Source organism: Tursiops truncatus, chromosome 11 (genome assembly GCF_011762595.2).
Source record: "Tursiops truncatus isolate mTurTru1 chromosome 11, mTurTru1.mat.Y, whole genome shotgun sequence".
In the NCBI taxonomy this organism is placed as follows: domain Eukaryota; kingdom Metazoa; phylum Chordata; class Mammalia; order Artiodactyla; family Delphinidae; genus Tursiops; species Tursiops truncatus.
This window is the reverse complement of record NC_047044.1, coordinates 95,810,047-95,824,874: the sequence shown is the minus strand read 5'-3', so window position 1 is coordinate 95,824,874 and position 14,828 is coordinate 95,810,047. Positions and strand designations below refer to the sequence as shown.

At 48.6% G+C, this 14,828-nt stretch overlaps 1 protein-coding gene across 1 annotated transcript in view; it reads right to left on the bottom strand.

Annotated features, from left to right (window-relative positions):
* Nucleotides 1-14,828, bottom strand: part of LPCAT3 (lysophosphatidylcholine acyltransferase 3) — a 29,882-nt gene that overhangs the window by 3,316 nt on the left and 11,738 nt on the right. Inside the window, exons 2-7 of the mRNA XM_033867082.2 lie at nt 2,983-3,090; nt 2,340-2,446; nt 1,751-1,844; nt 1,567-1,604; nt 1,003-1,181; nt 147-255 (exon numbers count right to left, since the gene is read on the bottom strand). Coding sequence (XP_033722973.1) covers nt 147-255; nt 1,003-1,181; nt 1,567-1,604; nt 1,751-1,844; nt 2,340-2,446; nt 2,983-3,090 — 635 coding nt within the window. The remainder of the gene's footprint in view (nt 1-146; nt 256-1,002; nt 1,182-1,566; nt 1,605-1,750; nt 1,845-2,339; nt 2,447-2,982; nt 3,091-14,828) is intronic.

Below are 14,828 nucleotides of genomic sequence, written 5' to 3'. Positions count from 1 at the left end.
GCATTGACACCAACTCTCAGATCTAGAGCAAAACCAACACGCGTTTGTAGGTGGTGTTACCCACTTCTCGGCTATCTACGGGCTCCTGGCCTGGCCACTGTCTATCTCTGGCGCAGTCGCACTGCTGCTGTTCAGGAAGCACTCACTTCGTAGTCGTCAGTGAGGAGATAGTCTTCTGTGATGTGCTGGCTGAGCAGGGTGTAGCCCACTAGGTAGACAAGGCCCAGACTCAGGCGCTTGAGAGCAGGTACGGTGCTGGAAAGGAACAAGCAGGGTCACCACGGGCAGAGGCCCCTCCCTTCGCCCTCCGACCTTCACGAGGGAGCAGCTTCCCAGAGTGAGCGCAGCCTTAGGGCCGGACATGAGGATGGAGTGTGCAGACCCTGCGAGTTCTGGGGTGGGGGTGGGGCAACGAGGGGGCGGGCTGGGGAATCTGGGGTGCTCGCCCTCGGGGTCCCGTGGACCTCGAAGGCTCCCCCATGTGCTTGGGCTACATCGGGACTGAAAGCCCGATGCAGAGACGGGGAAGGACCGGTTTTGGATCTGCTCCCTCCTGTCCTGGCTGGATCAATGCTCAAACGCAGGCTGGACAAGTTCTCCACAAAGGGATTTTCCTGGTAACTTATCAATCTTCTACTGTGAGATATATTTATATATATAGATTTTGATATATTTAACAGTATTATTATTATTTTTTTAACAGTATTTTTAAACTGGGAAAGTGAGTGTTAAAGGCAGGGACGTGACTGGTTCAGGCAAAATCTATGGCATAAAAGTGAATTTTATTGTTTGTACTACAGGGTCGGGAGGGATGGCGGGAAGTGACCCAAGCTGAAAAGGGCCCCCTTCCTGCAGCGAGCAGGCACGGAGCGCCCGTCACAGGCCGTGAGCCAGGCCCAGGCCAGAGAATGCAGCCGGCCGGCCTGCAGGAAGTCACTTCAGAAGTGGCTTTTTGTCGGGTGAGACGCCTACGCAGACGCCCTGACCGAAGGGGGCCATTACCTGTTTGGTATCTTGCCTGGTAGGTCAGTCAGCTGTCCCTGCACCAGCTTCATGTAGTGGTTCATTGAGAACTGGGGCCCCACCAAGAAGGCCCCATAGAAGTAGGAGAAGCCAGCAACCTCCAGCAGGGAAGGGACACCCCGTATGGCGTATTTCTGTTGCTCAGAGGACAGGGATTTCTATGCCGAGAAGAGAACGAATGGTTCAGGACCCAAGAGCCAGTCTGAGGGCTCCCCACCCTCGTCCCCAGTGATCCAGGTTCTTCAAATAGAGCCTCTCTGAGGGGATGACAGCACGGAGAAGAGTCAGTGCTTCGGGGGTAATGGGCATGCGCAGGCGCAGCTCGGCCTAGGCCGGCTGCTGCTCTTCCCAATGCCTTGCTGGCCCTGATCTCTGGACTCTGAGCTAGAGCTGGACCCGGGCAATTAGACTTGTCGGTCCTTGATCAGTGCGGCCGGAAACGGCGACCACACGGGCGGGCATGAGGGCATGGGGATAACAACAGCCGTCCTCCTTCCCTCTGGTTAAACTCCTTCACGTCTCTGTGGAGGGAGGGGTACTTACTTGATCTTTCCCTCCGTCATAGTAGTCGATGACGAGACCTGAGCAGAGAGAGAAGGTGTGGGTGGAGAGGAGGGAGGGGACACGGGACATGGCCAGGAGCACACGGGGCAGGGCCCGGGGTAAGCCTAAGGTCTGAAGAGAGGAGCCTGGGTGTCAACGGGGAAGGCAGGGCCCCATCACTCACCGATCAGCTTCAAGGTCAGGACACAATGTGGCATTGTCCACTTGATATCGTAGTTGCCAGTGGCTGTGTAATAGTATCCGGCAAGAAGGTAGGCCTAGGAGAGCGGCAAATATTTATTCTACCATTGCTCTGATTTATTTTCTCCCTGCTCTGAAATCCAATGTATTCTTTTCACTTTTCCTTTCTCCTGGTCTAGAAACTGAACCTGTAAAGGGGAAGAGACATCCTCAACGCTTACACTCTGTGGCTCATTCTACGTGGATTTTCTGCCTTGCCTTTAAGTGACTCCCCTCATGGACAACTGGGCTAATCTGGTCAGACTCAAAGAACCCCAGTGGCACAGTCCTATGCACAAAGGACGGCCGGCACCCCGTCCTTGAGGTGGGTGAAGCATCGTCACTGCAGCCTGCAGATGAAACACCTGGGGCTTCTGGCAAGTGACCCAGAGCCACACTGCCAAGTGTCGTGGGGAGAAAGGATTAGAAACTGGCTCTCCCAGTCCACGGCTTCCTCTACACCACAGTCCCCATCCTCCCCGCCCCCAACTGCTGTCAGCTGTGACCTGAGCTGCCCAGGGAAAGACGTTTACCATCTGGAAGCAAAAGGTAGTGAGGACGGCAGTGATGGTGCGGCCCATCAGCCGGAGGATGAGGAACTGAAGCACGACGCATAGCAGGGAGTGGTAGAGCTGGAGTCCTGGATGCGGAGGAGAGAGCAAAGTTTTGCCTGTTTTTTTTTTCTGCATTCCCACCCTTCCTGAGACTTCTAAACACAAAGGGTATACATATTGGTATTAGGATTTTTCTTCTTTTTTAATAGCCTCATGTTTTGGAGGAAGGGAAGGAAATGAACTGTATAAATAGAAAGGACCGCCAGGGAGTTGCTGTATTGCTGAACTTCGGGCCTACGGGACGCTCCTGAGGGGACTGCTTGGGTCTGTCGGCCAGTTCCAGCCACAGCAGAGACAAACTGGTGCTTCTCTGTTGTTGGTGCTTCTCTGTTGTTGGTGCTTCTCTGTTGACGGTGTCTGGTAAGGGCACCCATTCTCAACATGCTTTTACCGGGGAGGGGAATGTGTGTGAAGGGAGAAGTTAAGCTTGTGTCCCTGCCCATACAAACCCTCTGCTACCAGAGCATCACAACGTCCCTCTCCATCAAATTCTCTCCAGGAAATTTTGTTCAGGTCTGTTCCTTCCGAGGCTCCCTGTAATCGCAGTGCTCCGTTCACTCACCGAAGTTATAATAAGCAATCGAGAGGCCTGTAAAGGCGTGGAAGAGGTGGATGAGGTAGCTGTCCTTGTAGAAAAGGTAATGCCGGTAAAACAAAGCCAAAGGGTAACCTGGAGGGGGAGAAGAGCAGGAGAGGGTTACTCGTGCCTGGCGTCCTCCCAGGTTTGTTTTGGAAGTCGATCTGGCATGAAACTCAGCCCAGAGAGGAAAACATAGGCATTATGTGGATGTCTACAAAGACAATAACAGTATCCCCAATTATCAAAAGAAGTCTCTTTGTAAATACCAATTTAAAACTGAAGGTATTTTATATTGAGGCAATACAAACTGGGTCTGAAGACTAGGTTTCATTTTTGGCTTATTAAATATTGCTAGGAATTTTCTCTTGCATTTTCCTTAAATGATACAAGGGATTCAGGGTGCCCAGAAACACCATTTTACACCTTTATGACCTATAATAATTTCATCACTAGCAGAGTATTATCAGTCGGATTATTTTTTCTTTCTTTCTTTTTTTTTTTTTTGGCCGCCCGGCATGTGGGATCTTAGTTCCCTGACCAGGGATCGAACCCACGCCCCCTGCAGTGGAAGCGTGGAGTCCTAACCACTGGACCACTGGGGAAGTCCCTCAGTCAGATTGTTAAGAGGATAAATATAAATTATTCCTGGCTACAAACTGGGGTTGCTGACGGCCTATACAGTTGCATAGCAGTTACAGGACACATGTAGGTACTCCTTACGTAATGGGCATCGACCAAGTTATAAATCCAGCTAGGTATACTGGGAAAATGTCTTCTCAAGCCGTGATTTAGAGTATGGTCCCGGGGCTTGACTGAACTACAGGGGATCTCCTGATGGGCCATGAACTGATGACGCACGGCCAAGGGTTGCTTACTGAATTAAAAAGGGCCAACAACGTTCGTTATTCCTCAACCAAAATTAGCATGTTCCCTGGTTTTACTACAGACCCACATTCAGTGTCCCATCAAGAAGTCTGGCTGATGTGCTTGGCAACCCTCCTACTGCAGTAGCGTGTGTGCGAGGAGTTGGGATCCCTACTGTTTTTTGGAAGGACACTTTACCCAGTCTATCATTGCATAATCAGTGTTCTGAGTTGGTCATGGTTTACAGCTGCTGCAATTCTTACTTTTTTTCCTCTTTTTTTGGCCACGTGGCTTGCGGGAATCTTAGTTCCCTGACCAGGGATCGAAACTGTGCCCTCGGCAGTGAAAGCCTGGAGTCCTAACCACTGGACCCCCTGGGAATTCCCCTTACTTTTCAATCATAAGTTGCAGTTAGTTTATCACTGGCGATATAGTTGTGAGTTTGGTTAACTCTGCAAGGCTTAGATGAGTGTCATACATAAAGTGCTCAATTATTTAAGTGAATAAGTAAATGGATAATCATGTTATATATTAGCTTATGTCCTTTTAGTCTTTCTTCCCATAACTTTTTTTTTAAACTTATGATCACAACCTGTGTACTCATGTATCCTAGTTTTTTCACACAACAGTGTATCAACATTTATCTTCTTGGTGCCAGGATTTGCTGGTGTTCTTTTTTTTTAAATTTCATTTTTTTTAAATTTATTTTTGGCTGTGTTGGGTCTTCATTGCCGTGCGCGGGCTTTCTCTAGTTGTGGCGAGCGGGGGCTACTCTTCGTTGCGGTGCGCGGGCTTCTCATTGCGGTGGCTTCTCTTGTTGCAGAGCACGGGCTCTAGGTGCGTGGGCTTCAGTAGTTGGGGCATGCGGGCTTCAGTAGTTGTGGTGCGCGGGCTCAGTAGTTGTGGCTCGCGGGCTTAGTTGCTCCGTGGCATGTGGGATCTTCCCGGACCAGGGCTTGAACCCGCATTCCCTGCATTGGTAGGCGGATTCTTAACCACTGCGCCACCAGGGAAGCCCTAGTATGTCGTTATTTTTTATGGCTGAATAATATTCTTTTGTTTGGACAGACCATACTTCATTTACCCAGTCATCAGTTGATGGACATCTGGGTTGTTTCCACTTTGGGGGTATTAAGAATAAGGCTGCTATGGACATTCCTGTACAACTTTTGGTGTGGTGTATGTTTTCAGTTCTCTCGGGTATATACTTAGGAGTGGACCTCTTGGCTCTTTTATCCTCTGACTAGCCCTTCTTGGTCAGTGGTATAGACCAGTTTTCAAAATTTCCCATGCGTTGTGGACCAATACTTCTGTAAAATACAAAGTCATGGGCTTGGATGATGTGGCACTATGGAGTGGCTACAAAAGTTCCTAAATGTTTACTTTTCATTCCTTGTGCTTGCTTTGACCTTTGCCTTGGCCAAGCGTGGTGACGCAATTCAAGTAGATCGCGCCAACCTCTCTTTCTTTGTCTCTTTCACCCAAGGCTTTTCTCTGGCTTCTGAATACAGCTGACCTCCAGGAGTCAGCCCTGGTCCTCTGCTATTCTTTTTTTTTTTTTTGCCGCATGTGGGCCTCTCACTGCCGTGGCCTCTCTCGTTGCGGAGCACAGGCTCCGGACGCGCAGGTTCTGTGGCCGTGGCTCACGGGCCCAGCCGCTCCGCGGCATGTGGGATCTTCCCGGACCGGGGCACGATCCCGCGTCCCCTGCATCGGCAGGCGGACTCTCAACCACTGCGCCACCAGGGAAGCCCTGCTATTCTTGCTATACTGTCCTCTGGAAACTCCATCCACTCTCATGTAACTTAATATGATCTTTACGCCAAAGACAGGTCCACATCTTTAATCCTGACTTCTCAAGTTTCAGTTCCCCATTTCCTACTTCCTGGCTGGGCATTTTCCGTTTGATATCACATACCATCTCAAACTCTGTGTGACTACAACATGGACTTTCCCCCGAATCAGTCTTCTCTTGGCTTCTTTTGTTTGTTAATGGTGTTACCGTTCTCCAGGCCACACAACTACATTCAAAGGCTTGAAGTTGTCTTTGCCTCTTCCCTCTCCTTGGTTCCCTATACCTATAGCCACCAAATCCTGTTGATTCCTCCTTTCCAGTGTTTCTCGCCACCGTCACAGCCCCTCCTTTCCTGTGCTACATCTGCAGGGAAGGCCCTCAAGCACTCCCCCTTCAACTCTTGCCGTGACCTCACCTCTGCCTGCAGCCTCATCCTCCAACAATCCTCCACCAGAGGGCTCTTCCTGTAACCCCTGCTCAGAAAACATCAACGACTCCAGCTGACTACTCAACACAGTACCAGTTCCCAAGCCGAAGATTCAAGGTCTATCTTCTAAACTACATTTCCGGTTAAAGCCTCTATCTCCCTGCTCCAGGTGACTGATATGCTAGTTTTTGCTCAAATATATCTTGTGTCTTTCATCTCTAGACCTTCGCTTGTGCCAATGCCTTTGGGTGGGACACCTTCTCCAACCACTCCTCTACCCAGTGGAGTCCTACCCATTCTCGGAAACCCAGTTCAAGTGTCACTTAGGGCGAAGACTCTCATTTGGCAAATCATTGTATACAACAAATTCCCATTCCTTACATTCTCGTTTTATCTTAAAATTAACACATGTTCACAATCTCTTTTCCTAAAGTCCTCCTCTACCTTTGGATCTCCCACAGCACACTATCCTGTGTACTTCATTTTTTGATTGGTTGACCAACAGTAATTGACACTTAATAGCCATTTGATGTTGAGCGTCAGTTTCCTCATCTGTAAAATGGGGACAGTACCTGCCTCAATGAGTTGTTGTAAGGACTAAAGGAGATAATGCATATAAAGTAGTTAGCACAGCCTAAAATACTGTAAGTGGTCACAAAAATTACACACACACACACACACACACACATTCACATAAAGTTACAGGGAGTTTGTAAAGCAGGCCTTAACTGAGAAGTTCTGGTGAAAGTGGGTATCAGGGCTTCTGAATCTAATCTCCATTCCATGTGACAAATGACTAAGGGATTTCCTTCCCATCTTCATTTCAAAAGAAGAGTCACAGCATATTTATTTTATAAGGATACTGATTATGGTTTGCCAAGAGCATTTTTTCTAAAATGCAACGTACTATTAAATTAAGGCACTGTATGGTTAGAAGAACACGAACTCTGGAGTTGAGACAGATCTCAGTTTGAATCCCGGTTCTGCTACTTACTAGCTGCTCCCTCAGGCTGGTTGATGAGATAATTTTCTTTGGTCCTCAGTTTCATCAGTAAAATGAGTATCTAGGTTTGGGTTCATATATTAAGCCTGGTACATATTAGATACTCAATAACTGTGAGACTGCTTCAACCTCTGCTTTAACAGAGAAGTGCCCGGCGATCTCATCCAGCCACATGGCTTTAAATACCATCTGTTTGCTGATGGCTCCCAAATTTGTTCTTCACACTCGTGTACAACGTGGACTGGGTGCACGCCTAACGGATATCTCAAATTTAACAGGTGTCAAACGGAACTGCTGACACATCTCCCTCACAAAGCCTGCTCCTCCCCTGGCTTCCTCATTTCAGCAAACGCCAACTCACCTTTCTGCTCACTCGAGGCTGTAGCTCTGCGACCTTCTCATCCTTCCTGAACCCCACCCTCCCCCTGCAACCAGTCTGTCAGCAAACTCTGTTCTACCTTCAAAGTGAACCCGGAATTTGACCACTTCTTCCCCTGGTCCAGGTCAACGCCATCTCTGGCCTGTACCATTTAAAAAATTTTTTATAGTATTTTCTGAAATTTTTATTTATTTTTGGCTGCGTTGGGTCTTTGTTGCTGCACGCAGGCTTTCTCTAGTTGCGGCGAGCGGGGAGCTACTCTTCACCGTGGTGCGCGGGCTTCTCCTTGCAGTGGTTTCTCTTGTTGCGGAGCACGGGCTCTAGGCGCTCGGGCTGCAGTAGTTGTGGCTCACGGGCTCTAGAGCGCAGGCTCAGTAGTTGTGGTGCACGGCTTCGTTGCTCTGCAGCATGTGGGATCTTCCTGGACCAGGGCTCGAACCTTGCATTGGCAGATGGATTCTTAACCACTGTGCCACCAGGGAAGTCCCTCTGGCCTGTACTATTACAGTCACCTCCTGACTAATCGCCCCACAGGCCTTCAGTCTCACTCAGCAAAAGCCAAAGTCCAACCAGAACCTACCAGACTGATCTGTTCATCACTCCCCCACCTTTGTCTGACTCATCTCTTACTCTCGGCTGCCCTTCCTGGAATGCCTGCCAGGTGCAACCTTAGAGACTTCACATTAATAGGTTCCTTGCCTGGGATGCTCTTTCACAGATAAGCTCAAGTCCCTCCAGCCCTTCTGATTTTTACTAAAATGTCACCTTATCAGTGAGGCCTTCATAGTATCCAAAACTGCACACACTCACCCCACCCTCTATGCCACCAACACACACTTCCTGTTCTTTCTTACTTCATTTTTCTATTTCCCCTCAACACTTATTACTCTTTCACATACAATGTATTCTACTTATTTATCAGTCTTTGAAGGCAAGGATTTTTGTCTCTTTTTTTCCCCTGCTGTACCACAAGTACCTTGTACAAAAAAGGTCTTTTCCTGGTACAGAAACGGTCTTTTCCTGGTACAAAAAAGGTCTCAAAAACATTTGTTGAATGGAGGAAAGAATAAAAGAATGAATGAACAAATACTGTATTCTAGGCAGTCAGTAAAATATTTATAGAGCATCCATTAAGTGGTCAGCAATGCATTAGGCAAAAGGAGAATGTGGTAGAGTGTAAGAGATGCTTTTAGACTCTTAAGCTTTTTAGAGAGAAAAGAAAATCAAGCAACAATGTTCTATAAATGCTAATTGCATGGAATAGCCAATGTTGTAGAGGTTAGAGGAGAGGTCAATAATGAACACAGCAGTTAGGATGAAAAGAGAAGAAATAAGGAATGGGCAGGAGAATTATGTACTAAAGACACGGTGGTAGGAAACAGCATGGAACAGTCACTTCACAAGACCAGCTTGACCATAAGAAGGGCCAGGAAGGTTTGGAAAACCAGGCAGAGTCTGAAATTGATATAATAGGAAAAAAAAATCAGGAGGAATGACTGGAACGGGGGGTATGATGGAAAGGGATAAATTAAAGGTGGCTAAGCCCCTACAATGGTCTTCAAACTTTTTTTTTTTTTTTTTTTTTGCGGTACGCAGGCCTCTCACTGTTGTGGCCTCTCCCGTTGCGGGGCACAGGCCCCAGATGCGCAGGCTCAGCGGCCACGGCTCACGGGCCCAGCCGCTCCGCGGCATGTGGGATCTTCCCGGACCGGGGCATGAACCCGTGTCCCCTGCATCGGCAGGCGGACTCTCAACCACTGCGCCACCAGGGAAGCCCCTTCAAAGTTTTTTGATGGAATAGCCCCTGAAAGAATTCTGAAAAAATATAGATGCCTTCTCACATTTGTAAGTTGCCATCTAACGTTTATAAGTTTTGCTTTTAATTAATTTTTATTGGAGTACAGTTGCTTTACAATGTTGTGTTAGTTTCTATTGCACAGCAAAGTGAATCAGCAGTACATATACACATACCCCCTCTTATTTGGATTTCCTTCCCATTTAGGTCACCACAGAGCACTGAGTAGAGTTCCCGGTGCTGTACTGCAGGTTCTCATTAGTTGTCTACTTTATACATGGTCTCAATAGCGTATACGTGTCAATCCCAATCTCCCAATTCCTCCCACCCCCAACCTTCCCCCTTGGTATCTGTACGTTCGTTCTCTGCATCTGTGTCTGTAAGTTTAAACAACAGCAAATGATGTGTTTTTAAACATGTATATTGAAGGTGTGCTTTAAGTACACATGGAAAACGTCTGCCTTGTGATCTAAATGGCAAACCAATCAGCTTGATCACTTTCTGTCAAAAGAGGTCTAACCTCATTTTTTAATTCAAATAAACAAGTTAATACTTCTCCCTCATGACAACCACCTTGTCTCTGAATTCTACTTCTAAGATGGAACGATAAGGCAGAGGGTTGGCATGAGTTTGTCTCCTGGATAAAATAAGGGGCTGCTCCTCTTTGCTTCACTTTCGTGGCTCCTGTGAAATGTTTCCCTGGGGCACCCCTTACCCCCGGGCCTTTCTCCTTTTTTTTTTTTTGCCACGCTGTGCGGCATGCAGAACTTCCCCGACCGGGGATCGAACCTGCATCCCCTGCAGTGGAAGCACAGAGTCTAAACCACTGGACCACTGGGCAAGTCTCCTTTCTAAAGGCTGGTGAAGAGTGACTGTAAGAGAACTTTCAGAGCAGACACTGTCTCAAGCACGTCAATTTTAGAAAAGAATACATATGGAAGCTTAAAATCTGAAAGTGGATTCCCTCATCTGTGCCCATGTATCCCCTGGAAAGTCTTCATGTACCCCTAGGGTACATGGACCGCAATGGGAAGACCACTGGCCTCAAGGTTCCATGTCAGAAGGTGGTGCCACTGACAGAGACACACAGATCAGAGGAGACAGCTGGCTCTGCTGGCAACAACTGAAGCCAGATAAAACTCTCACAGGGAGAGGCCGCAAAGGCAGGGCTGAGTCCTGGAAAATGCCTGTACTGAAGGGAGCCAAGCAAAAGAAACGGAGATAAAACAGAGAACAAGAGGTGAATGAGGACAGTACCCATGTGAGAAAGGAAGATGACTTCTGCGGTAGGAAAGGAGTTTAAAAACATCGAATGTGCCGGAAGTCTAAGGAGCGTGAGGAAGACGTTCACAATGAGGTCGTTAGTCACCGTGAAACAGAGCAGCACGAGGGACACGGGGGCTGGCACCTGGGGGCCAGCTAAGAAGCGGGGGCTGGACCAAGAGGAAATGCAGGCTGGACGTGGAGGCGAGGCAGTAGGCAGTAAAAGACTGGCCAGAGAGCGTGGCCACTGAGTGAAGGGACGCATTTCTAAGACAGAGATGTTCTATCCATATGTTTTTTTTTGTTGTTGGGGAGGGATGTCTCTGGATTCTTTCTGTTTGTATATGCTTGGGAGATGGCATGCTGCTTTGTTTTTTTTTTTTTTAAATAAATTTATTTATTTATTTTTGGCTGCATTGGGTCTTCGTTGCTGTGCGCGGGCTTTCTCTAGTTGCGGCGAGCGGGGGCTACTCTTCGTGTGGTGTGCAGGCTTCTCAATGCGGTGGCTTCTCTCGTTGCGGAGCACGGGCTCTAGGCGCACGGGCTTCAGTAGTTGTGGCACGCGGGCTCAGTAATTGTGGCTCACGGGCTCTAGAGTGCAGGCTCAGTAGTTGTGGCGCACGGGCTTAGTTGCTCTGCGGCATGTGGGATCTTCCCGGACCAGGGCTCGAACCCGTGTCCCCTACATTGGCAGGCAGATTCTTAACCACTGTGCCACCAGGGACATTCCCATATGTATTTTATGGAAGAAGACAAGCAGTATAGTGGGCGAGGACAGTATCTGTGGGAGAGCAACAAGCGTTTACCGCAGAAAGAGGGAAGAAGCCCTGGCCCTTCCCCTGAGACTGGAGGGCGAGGCAAGGACACTGGCAGAGAAACCTGGGAGGCGGGTGAGCAAGTTCAGGAAAAGAACCTTCCTCTCCTCAGTGAGATGGGTGGTGAGGGCTGTCCCTCGGGAAGAACGGCCATGTAGGAGGAGCTGGATGAGACAGAGGGCTGCAGGGACCCCAGCCCACGCCCAGGGAATCAGTCAACCCGACTGATTCTCTTTGGAAAGGTTATCGAAAACAGGAGTGGGCAATTCCTCAGCTGTGGAACACGCTTCTTTCTTCAGAAGCTGGGACTGCGTAGGAGCATGGCAGAGAGCTCCCAAGTTCTGATTTAGAACATCGCCGCCAATGTCCGTGTCTCATTGTCTAAACGTAAGCAACTGATAGGAGCTGGGAGACAGGTGTGGCATGCCCACTTTCCTAGAAGTTCTGCAGGAAAAATTCTCAAGTAATTTAACTGGTAAAACAAATCCATTATACAAAATGGAATGCCAAGTTGTCCTGTATTTTAAAGATACAACACGAGCCTTCAATGACACTTCTGTCTTTCAACAGCTGCTTTAGGCTGAGTCCCTGAGCCCCGGAGAGGATACCTTTGTTTAGTTTTCCACCCTGGCCTTCAGGGAGCTGTCCGCGGGAAAACTGAAGAAGCTCTGCTTGAAATCCAAGCTTTTCTCCTTCTCTCCAGACTCAGAGGAAGATGTCCCTCCCTTCTCTTTAAACACCCTCCCCTCCTTCCCTTTGGTTCCAATCCTCTGAATTCTATCTACCCCAACCACTCTTAGGTGGGAACTTCGTCTGTGATCTTTCTTGCCAGCTTCCTCAGTCTTTTCTTCCCGATAATAACAAGTATTACCATCAATACTGGCAACTAGCCTCCATCAAGGGCTTACCATGTGGCGTGTATTGAGTTTTACACGAAAGCTAGGCACATTACCCCAGTGAGTCCTCACAACAACTGTATGAGGTAAGTAATCATTTATGGTCTGCATTTTACGAATACAGTGACATCAAACACATCAAAGCAGTTATCTAACCTGTACTGACTGCTCGTGACTGATGAAGCTGGATCCACACATGACTCGGTCGCTCCGCACATTCCCTCCGCCCCCTTCCAAAGGCACAGCCCCACCCCTCTAGCCCCGGCTCCTCGGCCCTGTGCTGCTCCTTCCAGCTACTGCCCTTTTGCAGTCAACCTCCTAGAGTTGTGGTCTAGCTCATCGCCTCTGTTTCCTGTCTACCCATTTCTTCCTCGGCCTGCGGGAACGTGGTAACATACCCCCAGCCCAGGGCCACTTGCCCTCACCTCCTGTGAGAAGATCTGGTTCAGAGTGTCAATGGGCTCCTTGGAGTGAAGTGACGAAAAGTCATCTCAAACTCAAAATTCATGCTTATGGTCAGAGGTAAAGGGATGGGGGACAGAGGATCTCAAAAGAAGGCTATGTCTGCCCATCACTGCTCTTAGGGCTTGCTTACTGACACGGTTATGGTGACTCTGCAGTTTCTGGTTAAAGGAGGTGGTTGGAAAAACCTGTTTCAGCCTTGCGTCATCTGGACGTTAGCAGTTTCCTAGACTATGTAATGTTCCCGTAGATAATGGGCATTTTGCTTTGGGCAACTGGAAAGCCACTTTCAGGATCGAATTTCAGTTCAATTTCCCCAAGCATCACAGACTAGAATACGAAACAGGACTGCTTCTGAATATGGCTTATTGGTGGATTATTTTTACCAAATATTTTCACATGATAATTTTATCATTCTTATTTCTACTGTGAAGATCTGCCACTCAAATTCCTTTTCTTTTCTTTCACCAAAGTGGAAATTCCTTGCGCTGAAGAACTATACAGAGAAAAGGAAGACAAGTAGAAACAGGGAAGACAGTGAGGCCCTGCGTGACACCGTCTCTTCTCGGGGACAGGTAACTGACGAGGCACTGAACGCTTCGAGCTGAGTTCCTGATCACTCTGCCGGCCGGAAGAACACGGGGAGGTTATGGACACCGAGGTGGGGATGAAGCTCGCCTTTGGAAGCTGCTCACGATGGCCCTGTTTCTCTTCTGCAGATTAGGTGCCAACACACCTTCCCCACTCCGACAGTCTGTACGGCTCGGGCTGAATCATATGCTGAATGGTGATTCGTAAGATCCAGATTCTTCGAACCCAAGAAACCTTAGGAATCACTGACTCCAAACCCTTCATTAGATAAGAAATTAAGGCCCAAAGGGGCTTCCCTGGTGGCGCAGTGGTTGAGAGTCCGCCTGCCGATGCAGGGGACATGGGTTCGTGCCCCGGTCTGGGAAGATCCTGCATGCCGCGGAGTGGCTGGGCCCATGGGCCATGGCTGCTGGGCCTGTGCGTCCGGAGCCTGTGCTCCACAACAGGAGAGGCCACAACAGTGAGAGGCCCGCGTACCGCAAAAAAAAAAAAAAAAAAAAAAAAAAGAAATTAAGGCCCAAAGGGGATAACTGGCACGCCTCGGGTTAACAGAGCAGAGCTGCAATTAGAACCCACATCCCTTGATTTCCATGTTGAGACTTTGCCGCATGCCTTGACACCTGGCAGTGGCCTGTGAGTGCGTCTCTAACAACCAGCTGTGTGCGTTTAAAGCTACAGCTGTATTATTCTCTGATTCTCTGTTCACCGACGCATACAGGCCCATGTTTACGTCTGCTTATCTTCCTATCTAAAACGATTCAAAAACTTCATTTCAGTGCTAAATTTAGGTGCTCTTCCCTACTTTCTTTCTTCATCAATTCTTGGGGACTCCCTGTCCCTACCCTCGTACTGTGCAGTTCATTCCTTGTTTTTTTTTTTTGGCGGCATGCGGGCCTCCCACTGCTGTGGCCCCTCCCACTGCGGAGCACAGGCTCTGGACGCGCAGGCTCAGCGGCCATGGCCCACGGGCCCAGCTGCTCTGTGGCATGTGGGATCTTCCCGGATTGGGGCACGAACCCGTGTCCCCTGCATTGGCAAGCGGACCCCCAACCACTGCGCCACCAGAGAAGCCCTGGTTTCTTTTTTTTTTCTCCAATTTTTTGGCCATGCCACGTGGCTTGCAGAATCTTAGTTCCCCGACCAGGGATCGAACCCAGGCCCACAGTGGTGCAGGCGCCAGGTCCTAACCCCTGGACCACCAGGGAATTCCCTGTGCAGTTCATTTCTGAAAGTGACCTCCAGCTGAGTATCTCAAACGTTTTGACAACTGTAGTACAGGATTCAGGGAAACTGGGAGAAATGATCAAAATGTCCTGGGAAAAAATGAAGAACAGAGGGGACATTTTAAGGGTAAACTAGTAAACGGCTGTTACTTGTGAGAAAGAAAGGAAAAGTGTTCTTATGAAGATTAAGAAATATTAGTTTTTTTAGTCACTTGGCCCAAATAAACAACCTAAACCTGAAGTGCCCCGAAGTCCCACCAAAAGTCAGTCTTTAACTGCTTCACTCAAACCACGTGCTCTTGGTAGTTAATAAGC